We start from the raw sequence: 14478 nt of genomic DNA, 5'->3' as shown, positions 1-14478 counted from the left end.
ATTCCTGATACCTGGCAGACTGCCTGGCACAAAAAGTTACTTAATAAATATTTGATTTGAATTATCCCTCGAAGCTACCCAGCTGGATTAGGAAGGTAACAGAATGCCTTGTACGACAGAAATCTTTGAATAAACATGCCTGTTGACCATGTAATTAGTTAATAATACAATAAACTTCCAGTAAGCACTTACTACAATATATGCAAAGAACCATGCTGTGTTCTGTAGGGAGAGTACAAAGATAAATAAGGCTTGATTCCCACAGAGAAAAAGCTCACAGTCCAGTAGCATATATAAGACCCATATACAGGTATATAAGTAATTGTAAAATATGGTAAAATGTGTAAGTACTCTTCAAATCTACATTCCACTGGACCAAGTATTTTTTTTCCTATACTTCCAATGGTAGTCTTAATAATGGGTGGGGTGAAAATAGATGTGGCAGGATGCACGGCAGATAGCAACAGGCAAGGCAGCTTGCTATATCTTAATAATAGCTATTGAGATATGGCAATTAGAGTGGACGCTGACAGCAGGAATCACAAGAAAACTCCTAATCACTATGATATCACAAGTGCATGCTTTACTTACCTTCCAGTTTTCACTATCAATGTTTCGGTATTTTAATTCATATTCTACTGTGCATTCCTTAAAATTATCCAGAGACAGAGGACGTTGCCATTGCAAATAGAGATAACCTAAATATCCAGGATCTACTATCTCAAAGTCCTGAGGAGCATTAACTGAAACAAAATCAATAAAATATTTTTACTCTTTTCCAGTATCTTATGACAGAGATTGCTAAATCCAGATTACTCCCATATGTCCATCAATTATGAATGGATAAATAAGCTGTGGTACACCCATACAATGGAATAGTATTCAACCATAAGAATGAAGTACTGATACATGCTACAACATGGAAGAATCTTGAAAGCATTATGCTAAGTGAAAGAAGCCAATAACAAAAGACCACATATTGTATGATTATATTTATATGAAATATCCAGAATAGGTAAATCCACAGAAACAAAGTCAATTAGTGGCTGCCACTAATTATGGCTTATGGCTAAGTGCTTTAAGAATTTGGAGAACAGGCAGATCTTGTTGGTCTATTCTGATTAATTGAATCCTCTAGCTTACTAAAGTTCAGAGCTATCCCTAGAGTATGGCAAACCAGGGCCACTCTTTGGAAGGACTCAAGAAAAAGTGACAGGCAGCTGAATAGAAAGATATCAGAAAACAGCTCGTCTTATTTTGGGGGAGAGAGTAGTGGGAGGCAATGGCTCCCCCATCTGGTGATTTAAAAAGCAACAAAAATAAACAAATAATTCTATAAACTTTGCTGCTAGCAAATCTAGTAGTACTATAGTACTGCTCTCACGTTGCTTTTCTGCTAATAATTTCCTCTCATTTCTGCCCTGTTCATTTTAATACTTCACTTCATAATAATTACTGAGGTGAGGAAAAGAACCCACTGACAGAAATTGTGGCACAAATTATGATTTAGCATGGGACCCCCATGTACCAATGAAAAGAAGGCCCCTATCGAGGATGAAATGACAATCCTATTATTTCAACTCTTATAGTTAGAAATCTTTGTCAAACGCATTGTTCTAATTACCTTCTACAATAATAAAAGTTCATTAGATGCGATTTAATAATTCTGTAATTATTTTTAAATTTTAATTTAAATCTCTGTACATTTTTTCTTATTTATATAATTGTCTTAAAAGTTAAAGATACTAATTAAGGAAAATTTACAGTTAGTTGGGTACCAGGCAATGAAGTTCAGATAATTAATCTATTTTTTAGAAAAGACTATACAAAAAGGTATGGAAAGCATCTTTTAGTTTGGCTTTTATCCCACAAAATGTTTGTTATCATCAGTTACCTTATACATGAGACTGACTAGTAAGAATATATCTTTTCTGCATGGACTTCCTGAAATATTTCCAATAACAATCCATCTACTTGTTACGCATTTTCATAGGATAGGTTGAAAAGACAGTTAATATCTCCAACTTTAAAACTGCTCCATTGTTGGTTTACCGTTTATCTCGGCGTTTGAAGACAAAGTAGAGCCAAATGCCATGCAAATAAGAAGGGTATAGAGGCATCTGCTATCCAAACGAGTGAGAGCCATTTCTCCAAGATTTAATATCTTGAAATTTCCACTCTAAGAAGAAAAAATATAATATTTTAACTTTATCTTACTTCAAATAACCAAATGACTAAATGTTATTAAAAGTACATTAGTCTTCGCATGGAAATTCTATGCTTGCTCGCTACCAAGAATTGAGAAAACTGTACCTTTAAACCATGGAAACAAGAAAAATCAAGTGCGGAACCAACATAATTGGAAAGGGAGGTTTCTAGTCTCACCCTTCTTATAAGAGTAAAAACAAAGCAAAACAAACAAAACTTGTATCCCTCTACCTCTCCCCCCCACCCCCCACCACACACATACTTTTCCACGCATCGCATGCTCTGGCCAGTACAGGTTGGCTTCAGATAGCCTTCTGCCTGAAGACTGAGCCAGAGCCACCAGAGCGTGCTTATTGGTTCACAGGGGGCTTTATGACATCATTAGTCTCCATAGCAACCTCTCCCCTAGCAACAAAGAAAACACACTGATAGATACATATACTCTTTTCTGAGATTAAAAGTATTTGAAAGTTATCTGACTACTGAGAAAACTCAGAAATGACACAAAAGCCTCAGATAACTGAGAACTTTGCTTCATATCTTCATAAGAAATGTTAAATTATCATCTTCTGCTCTCCTATATGTTCCACTCTTCCCTGTATTTCCTGTATCAGTAAATGACATCATCATCTTCCCAATTGCCCGAGCCAGAAACCTGAGAGTCTTTCTCAAGTCCTCAGTCTCTCTTCCAATCTCTGCATTATCATTACCCCTTCCTAAGTTGAGGATCTCATCATCAGGGATCTCCTTATCCAGTCTTTCCTGTTTCCAAAACATTCTCTACACCACATACAGTAAGAATGACCTTTCTAAAGGACAAATCCAAACTTATCACCCCTTACTTAAAACAGCACTTCACTGCCACAAAATACAATTTAATCATCTTTTTATTTTTGAATAATATTGATTTTATGATCAAAACTTAAAGGATTCATGTATCCACATACCTACTTAATCAAAAAATACTCTCCTTTCAAAAAAAATCACCACTCCCAGTTCTATACTTCTTTTTGAGTCTATATTCCCAGAACCAACAATTTCACAGGAAGTTAAGGATTAAAGGTCACTTATTCTAACATTCAGGGACTACCTTTCTTTTCTCCAACATAAATCAATTAGGCAGGACAGACCCTCTCTCCTTGCCCCACCATCGTTATCCTACCTGGTCCATCTGTAATGCTCTAATGTTGGTAAGCTCCCATTATTACATAATACAATCTTGGGATCAGACTGTTAGAGCCAGCAGGTATATTGTAGACAATGCTAGTCCAGTCCTCCTTTATATATTGGGAAGTAAAACTGAGACTTGCCCAAGATTGCACAGCGAGTTAGTAACAGAGCTGGAAGTAGGACAGAGTTATGATTCCCAACCCAGTGCACTTCCACCCTAGCATGCTGGATCCCACACGTTTGACTCAGGATTATGAAAGCTTTTCCTCTGGGATTCCAGCACTTAAGTCTTCCTTCAAGTAGCTAGCCAGGCTGAATCAACACTGTGTCATTTTTGTCTATGTCTCATAAAATCATAAAAGATGTCATTTCTCTTACAGACATCCAATAAATCTCTCTCCTCAATTCCTCCTTCCCTGCTCACCAGCCCATTGCTGCCCTCTAAAGCATCTATAAGTAATAGGTTTGGTCAACAGAAGGCCACACATCTTCCACAGAGCTGATCTCATACATTGAGATGAACACACTAGTTACTTTTGGATCCAAGGCAGTAAGTCTGACAAAGAGAAATCCTTTCATTCTACCTATAAGGACTAAGACAATCAGGCTTCCCTTAAGATGCTCTCTCAGAGATCTTAAAGTTTTCTCTCCCTTATCAATCTGTCCCTAAATATTTCATAGCATTCATAGCCCTGTGTCATGTGCAGCATAAATGCTAAGTAAAGAGTTAAAAATCACTTGCTTCTATTCTACTTATAGGCTACTGAAATTTGACTCGGGTTATCAAATAGCGTTTCCCGGATCAGTCCAACACATTCAAGCAAAGACGGGAAATGTGATAACTGGCTTCCTGAGTCACTTATCTATAAACCCACAAAAGGAGTTCCTGAATTACACCTAGGGTCCCACCTAGACTTTCTTACCCAAATGAACACGAAGACAATTCTTTCCTTGGCTTCTGGGTTATAGGCTTGTCACTAGTGCCATGAGGTGCTTTATATACTATATGGTTACCAGGAAGGACAGAGTTTTTCAAAAGAGGGGAAGGGACCTGAAGAGAAAGGGAAGATGGGGGATAGAAAGGCAGACATACGGAATTTGAAACAGTTTCTGAAATACTCCCCACTCCAAGGCCACAGTTAACAACTATTCATCTGGTCTTAACTCCTTATTTTGAAAAATGAAGAAATACCCAGCAAGGAAGGTGAGTTGTGCAAGGTCACACAACTTATTGGTGGCAGAGGTAGGACTGAAAACCAGCTCTCTTGAACCCTTTTCACTGACTAGCAAATAAATTTTCTTCTTATAAGGAGTCTATCTTGCACCTATAATACCAGAAGCCTCCCCGGGAATCTTCCTCAACCTATTGTCACCACCCAAACCATCAACTCTACCACACAGTTTTACCATCACGACATTCTTGGCAGAGTAATAATTCAATAAACATTCACTGGGCACCTATATTTTTTGCCAGACACTATTTCAGCTAAATCTTGTCTAAGACACAAGATGCGAGTGATGAGTCATAATGTCTGTATTAATAATAATATTTCCTACTATTTATTCAGTTTATGCACTTTACATGCATTATTTCATATAATATTCATAGTCAGCCTTGGGCATATGTACTATTTTTATTACCATTTTAAAGATCAGAAGCAGAAACATAGTAAAATTCAACAAATTCCCACAAGTCACACTGATCATAAATGGTGAAGCTTACATTTGAATCCAGACAGTCTAGTACCAGAGTCCTCGATGATAACCACTATACTAGCATTTTCCACGCCTAAGATCAATGTGGAGGGCAGCCTCCTGTTTCTACCCAATCAGTTTCACACAACACTATTGCTTAGACAGTTTCCCACTGAGAATCTCCTTTGGAATGGCAGGCCTAAAGCTATTTCCTGTTTTCAGCCTCAATTCCCCACCTTCTCAAAGCCATGCTACATAATCTCTTCGTTCTAAGAGTTGGCTGGGATAATCCTTGCATTATTGGAGAACGTCCAGGTACTTACCAATAATATGGTTTCTCAAGAAATGGATTATCATAGGCAATTATCACAGGCCTTCTATTTTTCTCTTCTCCACTTTAGAGGCATTAATTAGAATCTCTAATACTTCACTTCCTGTCTGATAATAAGGCACACTGAAAAAATTACATAGCTGTTCCCGAAATAGCCAGCAGGCCAGGATCCAAACCTGTGAACCCCAGGCCGCTGTAGTGGAGCCCGCAAACTTAACCACTATGCCACCGGCCAGCCCCTGATCTTTGTCTTAATAACAATAATTTCTTGCATTTTCTTAGTTTTTTATAGTTTACAAATAATTTATTGAATTATTTTAACAAATCTATAGGTGTATAAAGTTAGTATTGCATATTTACAGTCAGTAACATTGGAGCTTAGAGAAGTGATGTGATTTGTACAAGATCCCACAGCTGGCAAAATCCATACTGAAAGGAATGGTAAAAGAAGTAAGGGGCAATAAAAGGTTGCAAGACTAAGAATGCAGTCGCTTACATAATACAGTTTTGTAGAAAAGTTCCTTCTCTACCTTAACAAAGAAAAAAAAGATTCTTCCAAAGTATCTGAAATGACCTCAGGTTCTTGTTTTGTTTGTAAAGGTAGTGACTAAGTTGCAGAAAAAATAATTATTTATTAGAAAATGATGAATGGAGTTTTGCAACATCACTGAAGTGACTTCTAAAAAAACCACCCCAAAGAAGTATGGCCATGTTATTTCTGCTGCCATTAGATAAAAAGAAAGATTAGGGGCTGGCCCCATGGCGGAGTGATTTAGTTCGTGCGCTCCGCTTTGGCAGCCTGGGGTTTCGCTGGTTCGGATCCTGGGCGCGGACGTGGCTCCCCTCGTCAGGTCATGCTAAGGTGGCGTCCCATATAGCACAACCAGAGACACTCACAACTAGAATATACAACTGTGTGCTGGGGGGCTTTGGGGAGAAGAAGAACAAAAAGAAGAAGAAGAAGATTGGCAACAGTTGTTAGCTCAGGTGCCAATCTTAAAAAAAAATTAGTGTTATAAAATTTGATACTTTCCATTCACATTATTTAAAATATCTAAAAATATCAGCCAAAGCAATTATAATAGGACTTGGAGAAAAAGAAAACGGGAAAATAGAGAAGAAGTAGAGCTTGAGGAGAATAAAATGGAAAAGAGGGGTAACTGCAAAAGCTTAAATGTCATCTGTGGGTGAAATGATAAATTTAGAAAGTCTTACATGAGAAGGCATTGAGTAGGAGATCTGGACTCTAGCACCAACTTTGCCAGGGGATTTAGAAAATGATAATAATAGGGACTATAGTTTATTAAGCTCTTACCAGGCATTAAGCTCTGTGCCAGATGCTTGATATAGAGTAGCACCTTTAAGTCTCACAAACATTGCTAGTTACTACTATCATTATCCCAATATTACAAATGAGTCGTATGAGGCTTAGAAAATGTAAGCAAATTACTGAAGGTCATACAACTTAAGCAAGACAAGATATGTAAATCTGATTCTAAAAGATAATGCTCCTTTTAACATATAATACTGTCTTTCAACTAACCTCACTTTAGTGAAGCTCAACTTCCTCTCATACAGGTTATCCCTGGGATATCATTCTGTTTCATCAGTTAATCTGCTGTGTATCAGTCCACGGTTTTAGGATGTGACTCAAAAGCACTGGCTTGCTGAATAACTAATCTTGTTTCAAGGAGACCATCCAACATATGCAAATGTCTATTCATACCTCTCTGGAGTATAGCCATGACTCAGCATCATAATCAGCACCTCTGGAACCTGCCAGATCTTGAGGCCTGACAAAATGTTGAGATCGATACATGACTCAATAACAGTACAATCAGCGTATGAACTAGTGGTGAGGCAAATCTAATTTAGATAATAACTAACAAATAATATGTCCTGCAGTGGAGTAGTTCACAAAGAATGCCAAAGATGACTTCGTGTACTTTCAAACACAAAAAGACTTTGAAACAGACAGATTTATCGTGCTTGCCACTAGTCATGTGTAAGTCATTCCCCACAAAAATACACAAAGTAGTTAGGCACATGTTGAATGATGAAAATCACTGTAGACAAATGAAATACAGGTAGGATCTCTTTTTAACAAATATCACTTTAACATCCAATTATACATAACATGATTATACTTGTGTCGCTGTCTACATTACATACTAACATTGTTTATTGAAATTTATGAAATATGTTCAATAAATCTCGTAAAACATACGTAGTCATCTTATTCCCTAACTCTTTTTTCAGATGGTTTCCTGTATGGCATCCTGGGTTCATCCAGCTAACAAGTTTCCTGAAACACTGTCAAAGCTGGAGAATTTGGTTTTGAGCTACCACAGCAATGCCAGGTTTACAGTGTTAATTGATGAAGCAGTTTGCACTTTTCAGAATCTGTCCCTAATCTGAGCAGATCAGAGTTTTATTAGTTCATAATCCCATACAACAAACCACTCACAGGCTTTTACAACCCTTTAAAAAAAATCCCCCAGGGCATCAATTTTTTAAACAAGTCAAATTGTTGTTATTAAATATACCTTACATTTTATTCAACTGGAGTCACAGCTGAAGAGGGATGCAGTATCTTGAAAAGCACAGCTGCTCTGGAACTAGCAAAACAATCTTTTTTGTTCAACACCCTTCTCCTCACTCCCAGATGCCTTCAAATACTTGTTAGCAAGCAAACACTGTATACCCAAAACATTCACTTCGAGTAACAACTTCAAAAGTAAATGATAAAATGTGCCCCATCCCCTTCATACTAAGTAAAAACAGAATGCCAAATGTAAAATAGCAGGTTTTATATTTCTTCAAGGTTATTATTCTACCAGTATGCTTTTTCATGTCTGGAAGGTATAATCTGTAAATACGTGAGATTATGGTGTTATATCACATATAGTATTATCAGTTATGGAAAAGAATGTTAAGAAAAACACATAAATATTTCTAATGTGTATTCATTATTCAATAATTATCTTTTGGAAGCTTACTACATGCTAGGCAGTGTTCCAGGTACTGGGGATACAACAGTGAGCAAGACAAAGAACCTGCGCTCTTAGAACTAACTTTCTGGTGTGGAAGACAGACAATAAGCTTATCAGATAATTCTAAGTTCTATAAAGAAAAATAAAGCAGGATAATATAAAAAAGAGTAATGGGGGTTCATTTTCGATAGGGGGGGTCAGGGAATGCCTCTCTGAAAAAGTGACATCGAGGACCTCAATGAATCAAGGGAATGAAACAGGTGAAGATACAGGGGAAGAATCTTCCAGGTAGAAGGAATAGAACATTCAAAAACCCTGAGGTAGGAATCAGTGTAGTACTTCTAGGAATAGCAGGACCCGTAGGATAGGAAACAGAAAAAGTTAGATGATCTCACAAATATAAGCAGACTGTAGGCTATGGTAACAAATTTTCATTTGATTTTAGTAAAATGTGAAGCAACTGGACAGTTGTGAGTAGAGTGACATGATGTAACTTACATTTTAAAAGGCTACTCTGTATGGAAGGAAAGGGTAGAAGCAATAATCCAGGCTAGAGTTGATGGTGACTTGGACCAAGTTGATAGCAGTGGCAATGCTGATAGGATTTACTGACGGATTGAGTGTGGAGTATCAGAGGATGATGCCTCTATTTTTGTCATGGGCAACTGGACAATTGTTTATGGGACCTGGAGATGATGGACAAGAGCTCAGTTTTGGATGGTTCAGTTTGAGCTGCCTAACTAAATATCCAAGAGGAGACAATGAAGAGGCAGTTGGATATTTGACTGCAGATTAGGGGAAAGACCAGAACTATAGATACATATTTGAGAGTTATCAACATATAGATAGTATTTAAAGCCACAAGATCAATTGAAGTCACCTAGGGTAAAGTATAAATGAGATAAAGAGGACCAAGGACTGAGATCAAGACCCTCTGATATTCAGAAGTCAAAGAGATGAGAAGGTACCAACAAAGGAGACTAAGCATAGGCTAGGGAGGTAAGAAGAAAATCCAGTGTTTGTGGTGTCCCAGAAACCAAATGAGGAAAATGTTTCAAGGGTAGAGTGAAAGACAATGTCAAAAGCTGATGATAGGCCGAGTAAGATGAGGTCTGAGAATGGTCTAATGGATTTGGTAAATTGGAGATAAGTGATGACGTTGATAAGGAAATAAGTGGAATGTCTGGAGCAAAACTCAGATTAAAGCGAGTCCAGGAAAGAATAGAAGGGTAAAAATTAAAGACAATGAGTATATAGATAACTCTCTTGAGAATTTTACTATGAAGGGACATAAGGTGCTCTTGCTAGAAGAAATCACTTATTTCTTCCCTCTTGAAAACATGAATGAAGAATATCTCACATAAAGGCTTGATCCTGCTCTCCCTTAGATTTTTGCCATGCTTGTTTAGTAATGACAGATGTTCTTATTTGAGGGATGCAGGCCAGAGTATTCTAGGATTGTACTTATTAAAGTGCACCATGCAAAGGCAGAGCATTTTTATGAGGCAATTAGAAACCACCAAAGTTTAGCTTCACCAATGATTAGTGTAACAAATACTTTCCATCTACTCAAATTGTTTTGCAAAGCTATCTCCAACTTCTTGCATTTCCAATGAAATATTATTTTTAAAAACCTGACATTTCTCCAGACTATAGAACATCTTTACTTTCTATGCGCAATCTGAGATTTCATTTTTTTTCTTCTAAATTTGTCTTCTTCAGCAAAAGTCATCAGAAACAATTTTAACTACATTTTTATAAGGCATTTTAAAAACCTGGCTGTTAGTCTAGGACATGACTGAAGATCTGAATCAAGGAATATCAGAAATTCTGGTTCTAGTCTCGATCTCAAAATGCAGAATACGAACATATAGCCTTTATTGTATTTTGAAAACATTGAAACTGAGAGATGAAACAATACAACTATATATACTCCCAAAGGGTTCCAGTAAGTGCATATCTCTAGGCAAGAGGATTTGTAGTCTGGCTTATGGGGGCAGCCTATTTGAGACTCAGACCATGGAGGGTAGCTATTTCATCATTTCAGGCTCTTGCTGTTTGCTCCTTCTCCTTCATGTCCCTCTCTCTCCTGGCCCTCTCTTCTTTTGTTTTTCCATTTTCTCCCTCTTTTTCTCTTTCTTACTCATGTTTATCTTTTCCATTAAGTGGAAATTAATATATTTTTAGATCACAGACTACTGTTATTTTAAAAATACTGGATCAGCCATAAAAAAGGACAAAATCTTGCCATTTGTAACAACATGGATGGATCTTGAGGGTATTATGCTAAGCAAAATAAGCCAGATGGAGAAAGACAAATACCATACGATTTCACTCATATGTGGAAGATAAAAACAACAAAACAACACACACATCGATACAGAGAACAGATTGGTGGTTACCAGAGGGGAAGGGGGAGGGGGGATGGTGAAATGGATAAAGAGGGTCAGGTGTATTGTGACAGATGGCAACTAGACTTTTGGTGGTGAACACGATACAGTCTATACAGAAGTTAAAATATAATGATGCACAGCTGAAATTTATATATTGTTATAAACCAATGTTACCTCAATAAAACAAACAAAAAGTATACAATTAAAAAAACATTTTTGTTTTCGTTTTCTTTTTATGTCAGTTAAAAACAGTATTTAGGGGCCACCCTGGCGGCATAAGGGTTAGGTTCGCACACTCCACTTTGGTGACCCAGGGTTCGCCAATTCGGATCCTGGGCACGGACCTACACACCACTTGTCAAGCCATGCTGTGGCAGGTGTCCCACATATAAAGTAGAGGAAGATGGGCATGGATGTTAGCTCAGGGCCAGTCTTCCTCAGCAAAAAGAGGGGGATTGGTAGCAGATGTTAGCTCAGGGCTAATCTTCCTCAAAAAGAGAAAAAACAGTATTTAAAAAAATACTGAAGCATTCTCTCTTCTCAATACTTTCATCAGTTCTTTGGCTTCAGAATAATATTTTTCTTGCATCACTTGAAGATTAAACCAGTTTTATAACCTTATAAGCTTACTTTTTAAAAATGCTTATGACAAAAAAAATTCCTATTTTTTACTTGTATGTGGGCAGAGCTTTCTTGTTTTTCAATGGACTGACTGACCTTAATAAAAATGAATTTCCTGCTTTAAAAGGACTGTTTCTTTATTATCATGTGCTTAAAGCTCTAAATTTACTTTGTAATCCTACAAGGTAGGTCTGTCTACTTCCCACTTTCTCACGGTTTTTGATAACTGCTTTTGAGACTGAATTAGACAATGTTTCCTAACTGACTTTAGAGTCTCCTCATGAAAATAGAACCTCAGAGTCTCTGTTTTTGTAACCTGTCCTTTGATTGCTGTATTGGTGCTGACATGGTCATAGGCATCCATCCAGATCTTCATTTCACAGACATTTCCTGAGCATCCATTTAGCACTCAAGGCTAGAGATACGAAAAGAAGCAAGACACAGTGTTCCCTGCCCTCGAGTCTATTGAAGGAACAGACAAAAAGATAGTTACTCACTATGCACCTATTAGAATGGCCAAAATCTGGAACACTGACAATAATAAACAATGGTGAGGATGTGGAGCAGCAGGAACTCCCATTCATTGCTGGTGGGAATGCAAAATAGCGCAGACACTTTGGAAGACAGTTTGGTGATTTCTTAGAAAACTAAACATACTCTTACCATACCACCAAGCAATAGTGCTCTTTGGTATTTACTCAAAGGAGTTGAAAACTTATGTCTACACAAAAACCTGCACATGGATGTTTACAGTAGCTTTATTCATAATTGCCAAAACTTGGAAGCAACCAAGATGTCCTTCAGTAGGTAAATGTATAAATAAAGTGTGGCACATCCAGATACTGGAATATTATTCAAGGCTAAAAAGAAAAAAGAAATGAGCTGTCCATCCGTCAAAAGACATAGAGGAATCTTAAACATATATTCCAAAGTCAAAGATGCTAATCTGAAAAGGCTATATGAGTCCAACTACACGACATTCTGGAAAATGCACATCTATGGAGACAGTAAAAAGATCAGTGGTTGCCATGGGGTTGGAGTGAGGGGGAGGTATGAATAGGCAGAGCATGGAGGAATTTTAGGGCAGTGAAAATACCCAAGTATAGTATGAACTATAAATGTGGATATATGTCATTATACATTTGTCCAAACCCATAAAATGTACAACACCAAGAGTGAACCCTAATGTAAAATATGAACTTTGAGTGATAAGAATGTGTCAATGTAGGTTCATCAGTTGTAACAAAAGTACCACTCTGGTGAAGGATGTTGATAATAGGGGAGGCTATGTATGTGTGGGAACAGGGGGAATATGGGAAATCTCTGCACCTTCCTCTTAATTTTGCTGTGAACCTAAAACTGCTCTAAAAAATAAAGTCTTTTGCACACTTAAATTATAGAAACTTACAGTTCAATAAATTATAATACAAACAAAATTAATAAATAAAGTGTGAGCCTTCTCTCAGGCTACTGGTAGAAACGCAAATTGGTACAATCTTTTCTGGAGGTGGCGCAGCTGAGATTACTAGCTGTCCCCTAATATTCATTCTCTTCTTCACTAGCAACGGAATCCCGAAATTCTAGCTAGGCATATGGCCACACAAAATGATGACATTTCTGAACATCCTTTCAGTTATATGTGACATGTGATTAAGTTCTGGCCTAAGAGATGTGAATGGAAGTGTTATCTCCAATCTCTGGGTCATGCCTTTCAGGAAAATGGATCTTTTCTCTCCTTCCCCTTTTCCCCTTTCTCCATCCTGCTAATTAGAAGGTAATCTTGGTAGTGAGCCACCTTTGGTCAAGCAGATGAGGGAAACACCTAGGCATGGCAGAACAAGTTCAGAGTAGCCCAGGGCCCTTAACCTCATGCAGTAAAGCTGCATATTCTTCATGCAGCCCTGGATTAGCTACCTCCAGACAGTTATATGAGAACAAAATAAAGCACTTTCTTATTTAAACAGAACCTGTAACCTAATTAGAGGAGTATTTAGCATTGTGTATCAACATCCTTTATAAGTTCATTATCTTTTAAGCCCAAATTGCCAAGTAATCAAAGAAGTATGCACTTACACAGTGCAACCCCTCATTTTCTACATAGCCTGAGTCAGAAGCTCATTCTTGTGAAGGGATACATTTAAGCCATGTAGCACTTCCCTTGGCTAAAGTCTCCGACCAGACACATGGGGAAAAAAACATACTGAACCACCCCACTTGCAAATATTACAACCACCAAATGCTGAAATAGAAATTTTTCATAGTGACAAAATACAATGTGACTACACTTCAATGTTGCCCTTTGAGGCCTTCAAAGTCCTTACAGTTGTAAACAAGAGTATATAAGCACTGGAGGACCCTCTCTGGTCATCTGGAGGTTCTGCTAATATAAGCTGCTCTGAGGTACCACAGCACTTCTTCTACCCTCATGAGCTGCTGCCACAGTTTTCTGAATGCTGTTCTGATGGGGCGATCACACATCTTTAATCCTATGTTGCTTCATCTTGTCCAGATGTCGACAGCTCATCCCACATGCTTTAGTTATTATCAGACTGCCCTGGAGTTCAAGTTTCCTCTCAATGAGTCAGCACTAATTCCACCAACAATGTACACTGTTCTTCCTGCAAAAATGCTAGATAAGGAAGATGACTGATTCCATAATTAGAGATTAATCATTGCTAGATGAGCAAAGTCAAACAAGCCTAGGGAAAAGAGAGCCACTTGTAGCAGAATCATACCTTTAGAGTATAGATTTGTCCTTCTTTGAGCATCCACAGGAGGGTTGAATGACTAATACCTCCTACCCTCCAATCCCACTTTATTCCTTAGAAGTGGGTGGGATGCTCTTCATGAGCTCCTAGGCCCTCCTGATTCTCTTGATACTTACCACCAAAAGACAATGAGATATATGTACAAATTTACACACACCAACATATACTTGGTTTCCACCATCTATCACCATGGCTTATATTCAGATGAGAAAACAGAGGCCAGAGAAGTTAAATGATTTTCCCATTATCTCCTTTCATTCTAGCTTACTTTTTTTTTTTTTAAGATTTTATACTTCCTT

General features: G+C 37.6%; 1 protein-coding gene across 4 annotated transcripts in view; it reads right to left on the bottom strand.

Annotated features, from left to right (window-relative positions):
* Positions 1-14478, bottom strand: part of IL13RA2 (interleukin 13 receptor subunit alpha 2) — a 47254-nt gene that overhangs the window by 9748 nt on the left and 23028 nt on the right. For 2 of the 4 annotated variants that reach the window (XM_046673568.1, XM_046673565.1), the window contains exons 2-3: positions 2053-2179; positions 592-743 (exon numbers count right to left, since the gene is read on the bottom strand). In XM_046673568.1, coding sequence (XP_046529524.1) covers positions 592-743; positions 2053-2146 — 246 coding nt within the window. In that variant the 5' untranslated portion in view covers positions 2147-2179. Of the gene's footprint in view, positions 1-591; positions 744-2052; positions 2180-3370; positions 3446-7130; positions 7189-14478 lie in introns of those variants that run through there. The other 2 variants (XM_046673566.1, XM_046673564.1) reach the window with 2 other exon arrangements.

The sequence above is a fragment of the Equus quagga genome, chromosome 10, assembly GCF_021613505.1.
Source record: "Equus quagga isolate Etosha38 chromosome 10, UCLA_HA_Equagga_1.0, whole genome shotgun sequence".
In the NCBI taxonomy this organism is placed as follows: domain Eukaryota; kingdom Metazoa; phylum Chordata; class Mammalia; order Perissodactyla; family Equidae; genus Equus; species Equus quagga.
This window is presented reverse-complemented; position numbering and strand designations above follow the sequence as displayed.